We start from the raw sequence: 8,968 nt of genomic DNA on the forward strand, positions 1-8,968 counted from the left end.
TTTGCCTCTTCTTTAGATAGAAGAACTGTCTCACAGTTTCCTGGCATGCTCCAAGTAAGTAGGAATCCTGTCCACTCAACAGCATTCAGCTCAGTTTGTCATTTACTGCACATTTAATCACAACAAAAATAAATTACTCTGTTACCTGCATGAATCCTTCCAAATTTTCTTCTTCCAAATGCAAGTGAAGCAGTACTAGTTGTATAGTGCCAATTCGAATTACACACAGTTCTTTGAAACGGGTTACTCCAAAGTTAACATCACAACTCCCACCACTAGGGATTGCAAAAAGAGAACACAGATGACACACTGTTTTGTGCAAGATGGTTTTATTAACAGACCAGAGTTTGAAAGATTTCAGCTGAGCAACTGAATCTGAAAGGGAAAAAAAAAGTTAATTAGACATGTGTAGAACTGAAACTACTTTGGTCACCCAAAGAATGAGTGTACTGCTACAGTTTGTAATTTGGGCTGAAAAGACTGATTTTATTTCACTGGATTTAAGACTCCAGTAGTCTTGCACATAATAACTAACTTCTGTATTAACATCTCTTTACTCAAAATACAGATTTCAAGTGTCAGAACCAATACGATAAACATTTCCACCTTAAATTATTTGGACTCATTTTCGTATTTGATTAAAAGCATAGCAGGGGGAAACCTGATATTTAAAGACATCCTGAAGTATTATGTATATATTCCAACTTCTTCGTAGTTACTCTATTTTCAAGACATCTCAGGGACTGTTTACATACAAAAATGAAAGCAAAAAGACGACTTGAGACTGGTTCCTGTAAAGTTCACTTCGGAGCTAACAAAATTCAGTATCTTGTCAATACTAAGTTGTCAAGATTCAGTATCAAGTACTATGCTCTTTTTCACCCCAAATCTATACGAAGGAACCTGTACTGGAAATCTTTGACTTTGAGTTTACCTCTTAGGTGATAAGTAATAAAGACAAATAGCAGGAAATCATCTATTTGTACAGAAGAGGAACAAATATCCATCTACAAACACATGGTCCTTTGGAATCATGGTTCAGAGAAGTGGCAATATATATCTCATTTCAGCCTACTGCTCTAGTTGCCCATTACCTCAATAAGAGTTACAAGATTCTTTTATATTCTATGGGTAGGTTACTTATATTTTAAAACACACACTCTGTTCAGAACAGTAAGAAAACAGCAGGAAAAGAAAGTGCAGGAGACAAGACCAACCAGCTGTCTTAGCATTACATCAGAGATACGCTGCTTTGCAGCCCAAGCAGAACAGCTAAGTGCTTTAAGCATAAACTAAAGAACTCCAAACTCAGTTCTTAAATCAAAAGATGGAGTAAAACCCTGATGTTTGCTCCTTGCAGGGCATGCTAAGCTAGAAGTCCAGTGCAAAACACAAGCAACCATCTGAATATCTCTAGTTTCTCTGCCAACATTCACAGACCCTGCAACAGTGAACTATGTTCCTCCTGTGGGAAGGCTGTTGAAAACAAGACCACGAGTACACTTCTGATGTTTGTCAGTGAAGATGGAAAAGATCTATGCTGACAGGAAAGTTGCAGGATTTAAATGAAAAATAGCATTTTCCATCTTACTCTCAGAAACCAGACAGGAGCATGAAGCACAACTAGTTTTGTTCAGTGTTGGTTATGAAGCTTCATGCACAAACTTCAGGGAAACATCTGCCAGTATTTTAAGTCATTACGGTTTGTGCCACCAGCAATGAAATTTCTACAAGAACAATAGTGTGAGTAACATTACAGCAATTTGGGTTCTCAAAGTTAACCACTTCTTCAAACAGTTGAACTAAAAAGCTTTATATGAACAACCTCCCCGCAGAGCAACTGTTTTCTTCTAGCACAAGTTCCCTCATGCAATGTAACCAGTGCTTTAAAACTGCTGCTCTACAGACAGGAAGAACAAAGTAACATGCGGGAAGCCCGGGAAATGGAAACTGAGGAAGGACTGCCTCCAAAACAGCTTCAAGAAAGAAAGCTGTTGGTCAAATAGAAAAGATATTTCACAGATCTTCTTAAAGCTTCTTGGACAGACAGTCAAGCTTGATAAGCAAAACCTGCTATGCCTCGTAGGCTATAAAAACATTTTCAAAAGGTTAAACAAACCTACCCAAACTTTCCCTTCCTTCAGAAAATCTAATATTTGAGAACTCACCCAAAGATTAACCGCACCTCTTTGAAGCTGTAAAGTCACACCTCTACCATCCTTTTTTTTTTTAATCAACTAACTAACCCTCTGGAAGTTAGGAATTCTTAAGGAAATCGCACATCTGATTTCTAAAAACAAAACAAAAAACCTCAAAACAAAAAATCAAAGAACCTTCCTGCTTTTGCAGGAATCAGTTTGAGAAAAAATGGGTCTTGCCTGTTAATCTTTCCAAGCATTCTAACACAACGAAGTTTTCTTAATTCCAGCATATCTGACATACCAAAAAGGGATTTATCCTTAATTGAAAGTAAGATATGGGCAACACCAAAGCTTGTTTAGTGTGTTTAGAAAAAAAGGCACTAAAAGCATTGGGAAGTAGAACTCTGAGAAAAGTTTTGGCTTTGAATGGCAAAGATTTCTCAGCAAAGCAGAAACAGTAGAATGACAATACATGGTAAGAGCAACTGTTTGAACCAGGTAATAACTGCAGGACTCAGCTGTCACTGTCAAACTGCTCTAAGTGCTAACAAATCTTCCAATTTCTAAAGAATAGACTGTTCAAACTGGCACATTACTCTTTCAAAATCACCACCTTGGACACATTAACAATAAAGCCTAAACTAAATCAGCTTGAAGCTTTTAAGAAGTTAAAAATTTATACTATTAAAATGCTTAATTAAAATCATTAATATAATTTCTCCCAGTCCTAAATAGACTTTTATAGCAAAAATCAGGCAATCCAAAAAACCCCACTTCACTGGCAATCACAAGACTTGGGTAAATTCGTTAATAAGGGCTGAAAATTTTAGCTAAGATTTCAAGGCTTCCCATCATAAAATTCAAATAAGGTTTTAGAACAAGTTACTGGTAAATGAAATACAAGTTACTTGTAATGTTTATAGTTCCCAAAAATATCATCTATAATAAAGATTTAATTCACAAATGTTTAAGCTTGAGTAAAACCTTAAAATCAGAACAATGTATTGTTCACGTAGCTTTATACCATAGATATCACTCAAGCACAAGGAATATATATGAAACCCGAATGTTCAAGCAATAATGGCAGCCTGCACAAAAGAGACAGAACAGCAGACAGTATTAACCTTTGGTAGCATCTCACCATTAGTTCATCCTCCTTATGAGTCTGTTGATCTGATCTTCTCTGTTACCAGCATCTCCACCTTCCACGAAGTGGATTGTTTTCTTCTTCATTCCACCCCGAGGAGAGGATAACTTGAAGGGCCAAAGGAAGTTGTTCACGACTTTGAAGTTCTTGCCAACAGTATAAATTTCATGAATCACATCTTCCATACAGATAATGCCAAGCTTTCCTAAAATTCAGAAACACTGTTTTCAGAAGGCCACAGAAACACTGATCAATAACAAGCTAAAAAACATCAAATTTTATTATTGCCACGTCTACTTATTTTGATAAACTCCAGTAAGTCAGAAAGCATCCACTGTCATGACATCCAATGACTGACTTTTCCATCAAAATGGACTAGCTGCAGCCAACTTAACGTTTAGATGTTATATTTGGCAAGAGGCATCAGCTTCAACTGCTGAATATATTTGCAGCAAGTAATGAGGAACAACAAAAAACAAAGCCCACTTAGTAGATGTTAGGAAAAGAGACTGTGTTCTTTGAAGAAAAGCTACATTAAATACACTTGAACTGTAGTTAAGTGTAGCTCAGGGAAAATCAGTGTTGAATAAAGGACTAACATGTCTCCCTAATGTCTTTCCAGAGTCTTCAGTCATATGTTACAAGTTAACTGCTTGTAAAATGTAGTGCTAAAAAGCAAAGTGACTATACCATAATATTTGTACCTTTGGAATCTGATTATTTATTGCACTGGAAAACCAACCAACATGACAGTCTAATCTGAAGTCACTCACAAGTCAGGTGCCAAAACTGAAAGACATGAGCGTTTGCTTTTCTTCCTGGCATGACTGGAAAAGGAGGAGTCTCACTGAGAACTCTTACTTCCTGACAGCTGACTTCCATGCTTTGTTTTTAGCAAACACACTAATCATTTTTACTAGCTATTTCTTCTGACATGAGGTTTAGAAATTCTGTTTACCAGATCATGAAGGTCTAAAACACAAACAGTGTCAAAAATTAAGTCTGAAACTTCAACGTCAAATATGATAAACTTTGTTAACAACGGTTATTTCCACCTTGCTTTGAAGTAGAGATAACCAATTATTGCTATTCTCCAGAGACAAATAAGGATAGTTGTCCAGCTTCCCATTAACAATTCAAATGCAGCAAGGTGATTTCTTGTTAAGTGAAGCAGTATTTACCAAGGCGTTTCTGAATCAGGGAATTGTCAGTAAGAGCAATGCGCTGCTTGTTGATCTTGCCATAACCACGCTTGTAGATCAGCTCATGCACAGACTTCAGATTGGGATAACTGAAACAGTCAGGTCAAAAAAAGAACCGTTAAGTTTTCGTAAGTCACGTTCCTAGTTAACAGCCCAGAATGAAACGCCTGTAACAAACTATGATCATTTCAACATGGTTTAACCATAAATACAAAAGCAACAGAGGAGGAAATCTTATTCACACCGAGTCCCCTGGTATGAGAGTGTAACTGTTACCTAGCAAGCGCTACCTTCCAGAGCACTGCCTTCACCATATTTTCAGTCCAAAGCAGGGAAAGCACACAAAAAAAAAAGGCTTTGGATGTAAGAGAAACCTGGAAGTCTAACACACCAAAACACAAAAGGCAACCAATATTCACACCCTGATTTGATGTGACTAGGCATTTCACTCACCCCCATGCAATGTAGGGTTCAACAATCCGCAACATGTTGATAGAAGCTTTGTTGAGTTTTACAAACGTGCCATTAAAAATCTGACGCAGGCGAAGAAGCTGCAGCACCTTGCGGACCTTGGGGCTGACACCATTGGTTCTAGAGAATATGGGAAAAAAGCTTCAATTATCTACATCCCAGAAAACAGTAAATACTGGGTAAAAAAAAAGAAAACAAACAAAATAGTATTATTCCTATGTGACACACATGCTTAGTAAATTATTTACTATCGCTATGGATTTCAGTATTAAGTTTAAACAGGTAAGTTTCCATGAACAAAAGTGAAATAAATATTAAACTAACAAAATTCAGAACTACCCTTGTGCTCTCCTGAACATAATTCTTCCAATCACATGTTTTTTGTGTTTTTTTCCTACACTTTACCAGAGGAGTTTAACACTCCAAATAAACCTTAGCAGAATGTTGAGGAATAGTGGGTATGTAACTTTATGAAGACTAAGGGGAAACAGAACTACTATCCACACACACGTGTAGCTTTACTGCCTTTCTAAACGTCAGTCATTTCAGTTTCAGGCACACTTACTCCTAGTCAGAGGATATAGCCAGCCTAACAGTTTTGCACTGAATTAAATAAGCCTCTGGCGAACATAAAACGTACTGTCAATAACTGTCCAAGGCACCAGCGAAAGGTACAGATTTACACATTTAAACCCCCAAAACAGGCAGACAACAGGAAAGTCAATTTCAGTGCTTTTGAACACAAAACTGTTTACCTTTTTATTCAATCTTACCCTCTTATCCGGATCACAAAAGCCAGTTTTGGTTCTGCTGGGACATAGTAATTGCCAGCCTTCCGGGCCATCCTGGCCATGCGGATCTCCTGCCTGTACATGTGCCTGTACTCCTTGTGGTAAGCTTGGGCTCTCGCATAGATGAGCTTCCTTTGTGCCTTACGGAACTGGAATCAATTGAAACACACTGAAAATCATGTAATGCATTTTAACACAGGAAAATCACCTTTGAATAATGCAGCATACTCTAGAACTTCCAGAAAGTAACAGCGATTAAAGGAATATCTGCATGTTTCACGGAGTTTAGAATCCCTCTCAGTGATATTCATGTATTATCATGCATCAAGCTCATCCTCACAAAGGGTATAACCTCTTGCCTTCCAGAAGAGTAACCTTAATTGTATAAGCAACTGCATATTTTGCCCTTACTCTGTCCAGAACTGGTTTGCTATTGACCAGAAAACAAAAGGGAAAAAAAAGCAGGATATTTTAGTCAAAAACATTAAGAAAATATCAAGACAATACTGTACACTTCTGTACTGCAGTACATCAGCAATAGTGGTTGATACTGCAACAGATACGCAGTTCAAGTTAAGGAGTCATTAAATACTTACCTTTTTTATAGCCAAAATCTTCTTCTGCCGTTTGGCTTTTAGAGCTGCGTAAGCCTGCCGCTTTTTCAGCAGGCTTTCCGGGACAGATGGCACCTTCTTGGCTCTAAATGAAAAGAGAAAAAAATCCAACTGTTTTAGCTGGTATGAAGAAACTGGGCTTTAAAGTTACACGTGACAAACAACAGCACAAATTGTTAACACAAGGTGTATGCAGGCCTTACTGCCTCAAGTGAGTTCACCAAGGCATCCTCCTTGTTCCCAGCTCCCAGGCCTCGATGCAGCCAGAACATCTTATCTTTTATACTAGACAAGGAAATCTGGCAGAGAAGCTACAGACCTTCACGCAACCTATGTACACACTATAAAGACTGAGATCACTCCAGTGACAAGAATTCTTTACATCTCTTCCAGATTAATAAACATTTCATCATGTACTTGAAGAAAAAAACCAGTCTGACAGCACTCTAAAGTTTATTTCACAAGACTGAAGAGTTATTCCCATTTCAAAGTCTCAAATGTGACAAAATTTACAGAACCCGTGTTTGCAGACTCGTAATTGCCCAGGCGAGCTCCTACGACAGGCGTGCCCAGCTACGGCTTCCTACTCAGCCAGACACGCACGCCAGCGCCGCACTGCTCACCCGCCAAACCGGGACAAACTCTGCTGCCCTGGGTCCTTCACCCAGCGCAGCATCACTTGGGGGCCAGCTCTCCCTCCCCACCTCGCCAAAGGCCGGCGGGGCTGCACTTCCCGCCTGCGGAACGGACAGCACCAGAGACGGCCGCTGCTACTGCTGCTGGTACTGCATCCCCCCGTGCTGGGCCCTATCCTCCCGCTGTTCCCGGCCTCAGGCCGTTTATGTCCCCTTTCGCGTCACCGGCAGAGCCCTGGCGACCGGGGAGGCAGCAGGCAACTTCCCAGTGGCGGAAGTAACGAGCCAGCACCGCTGCAACCGCCGATGGCGGCGGATTATTCCCGGACGGAACAACCACTTACTCCTTCTCCGCCATGATCAGCGCCGGAAGAGAGAGGGCGGGCGCATGCGCAAGGCCCACTTAAGCCAGCTGCCCGCGCAGGCAGGGCCCTAGGCGTCCACAGGACCCCAGCTTGGGGCGTCTCCGGCGGTGCCTGATTGGGAGGCGGGCGGCGGGGTGACCTGCGAGTGCCTGAGGTAGGAGCTTCCGAGAGTCGCCGTACCCCGGGCCGGGCGGGAGCCGCGTCGCTGTCTTCAGTGCAAGAGGCTGCCAGGCAGTTCGCGTAACGCGGGATTCCACCCTTAAAATCCGCACTGAAAGCCTGTGGGACGCCGCCTCCCGCCCTGCGCTTGCAGCACTGAGGCAGGGATGGAGGCTGAGAGGGGGGAGGGCCGCTGCCTTTCTCAGCTGCGGGCACGCCGGATGGTGAGGGAAGCGGGAAGGAGATCGAAGCGAGGCCGAGCCCTGCTAGCGATCTATAACCAGGCTCCTTCTGCTCAGCCCTGAAGCGCTTCCAGCGGGAGAGCCGGGGCTGCGGGGCTGCCGGCTGGAGCCTGCCCAGAGGAGCCTGGCTGGCGGCTAACTTTGGAGAGCTGCTGTGCCGCTCACCTGCGCCCAGGCCCGCCTTGTCCCATCTGTTGCGCCTGCAGGATCCATCAGCAGGCATGGACAAGGAAACGGGAACAGCGGGCTCCGTTTATTTTGGTCTATGTTTTTATTAGGGTGGGTTTCTTTCCAGTTCACCGTACCAAAACAGTACTTGTGCAGTCCGAGAAGGGAGGGCTGTCGGGGAAGGTGTGTCCTGCCAGCAGAGCTGCCCATCGCCGTGCAGCTTGTATCTCTTGATCTCGTTAAAACTGTTATAAAAGGATGTAATTAAAATCAGCATGTAAATGTGCAGTAAAACACCTACAACGTCTGCAGAAGGAAGGGGCTGTCTGCACTTTCTCCTGAAACTTTTGAACTCGAATCTCTCCTAAATCCGAGAGGCAGCGTTCACAAAGTTCCAACATATTTTCTGACAAATGGCAGCTGCAGAGGGAAGAGAGCGCAGTGTGGTGCCCTGGAACAGGGCTGCAGATGGGGAGGCCGTGGGCAGAGGCAGCGACACGACTCCTGCTCGCCCACAGGTGGGAATTCCAAGGGCACGCTCCTCGCTTCGTCCTCGGGAGCTTGCAGATGTCCGGGAGGGGACTGCGCCGGGTGCCGGCTGGCTGTGGGGTGTCCGGCTGGCTGTGGGGTGCCCGTCGACAGGAAGCACCGGTTATTATTTCACGAAAAAAAATACTCTCCGTGTGTTGGTACTTCTGAGTTTCCACCTCAGTCAGTTATCGGTTAGACGGCAATAGCCTATCTATTTGTCTGACAGACCCAAAAAAAAAGGCTACCGGAGTTTCGTTCGGTGGTTCCTCACCGCTCAGCAGAGAAACGCGAAGCACGCAGGCCCTGGGAACCAGCGGTGACTCGGGCGGCTCCTGGCAGCTCGCCGCTTCTGTGCCTCTCTTGCCGTAAGCAAGAAGCTTCACCCCTCGTTCACGCTCTCTCGACCGGCGGCCCGGCAGGCACCGCCGGTGCGGCTGCAGATCTGCCCGGCGCACCGCGCCGCTGCCCTCCGGCCGGCGGAGCCCGCGGGCACGGGCCAGCA

At 43.4% G+C, this 8,968-nt stretch overlaps 1 protein-coding gene across 2 annotated transcripts; it reads right to left on the reverse strand.

The window, feature by feature from the left end:
- Positions 1-312: 312 nt before the first annotated feature.
- Positions 313-8,951, reverse strand: RPL7 (ribosomal protein L7). 2 transcript variants are annotated; one of them, XM_061995424.1, is made up of 7 exons: positions 7,346-7,444; positions 6,349-6,451; positions 5,735-5,901; positions 4,944-5,081; positions 4,470-4,579; positions 3,283-3,493; positions 313-375 (listed from the first exon to the last, which is right to left on the reverse strand). In XM_061995424.1, exons 1-6 carry the CDS (start codon positions 7,357-7,359, stop codon positions 3,285-3,287), a joined length of 741 nt encoding a protein of 246 aa, XP_061851408.1. In that variant the 5' UTR covers positions 7,360-7,444; the 3' UTR covers positions 313-375; positions 3,283-3,284. The 2 variants fall into 2 exon arrangements, with proteins under 2 accessions (XP_061851408.1, XP_061851407.1); XM_061995423.1 differs by lacking the exons at positions 313-375; positions 3,283-3,493; positions 4,470-4,579; positions 4,944-5,081 and having other exon boundaries at positions 7,346-8,951.
- Between the last annotated feature and the right edge of the window lie 17 nt (positions 8,952-8,968).

This window comes from Colius striatus, chromosome 4, assembly GCF_028858725.1.
Source record: "Colius striatus isolate bColStr4 chromosome 4, bColStr4.1.hap1, whole genome shotgun sequence".
NCBI classification, from domain to species: domain Eukaryota; kingdom Metazoa; phylum Chordata; class Aves; order Coliiformes; family Coliidae; genus Colius; species Colius striatus.

What these genes read in the sequence shown, in the direction of transcription:
- RPL7 (XM_061995423.1), bottom strand. Translation starts at nt 7,990, where the DNA reads ATGCCTGCTGATGGATCCTGCAGGCGCAACAGATGGGACAAGGCGGGC. An exon ending in CTGATCATGGCGGAGAAGGA is followed by an intron (nt 6,452 to 7,345) that starts GTAAGTGGTTGT and finishes CTTTTCATTTAG; the next exon opens with AGCCAAGAAGGTGCCATCTG.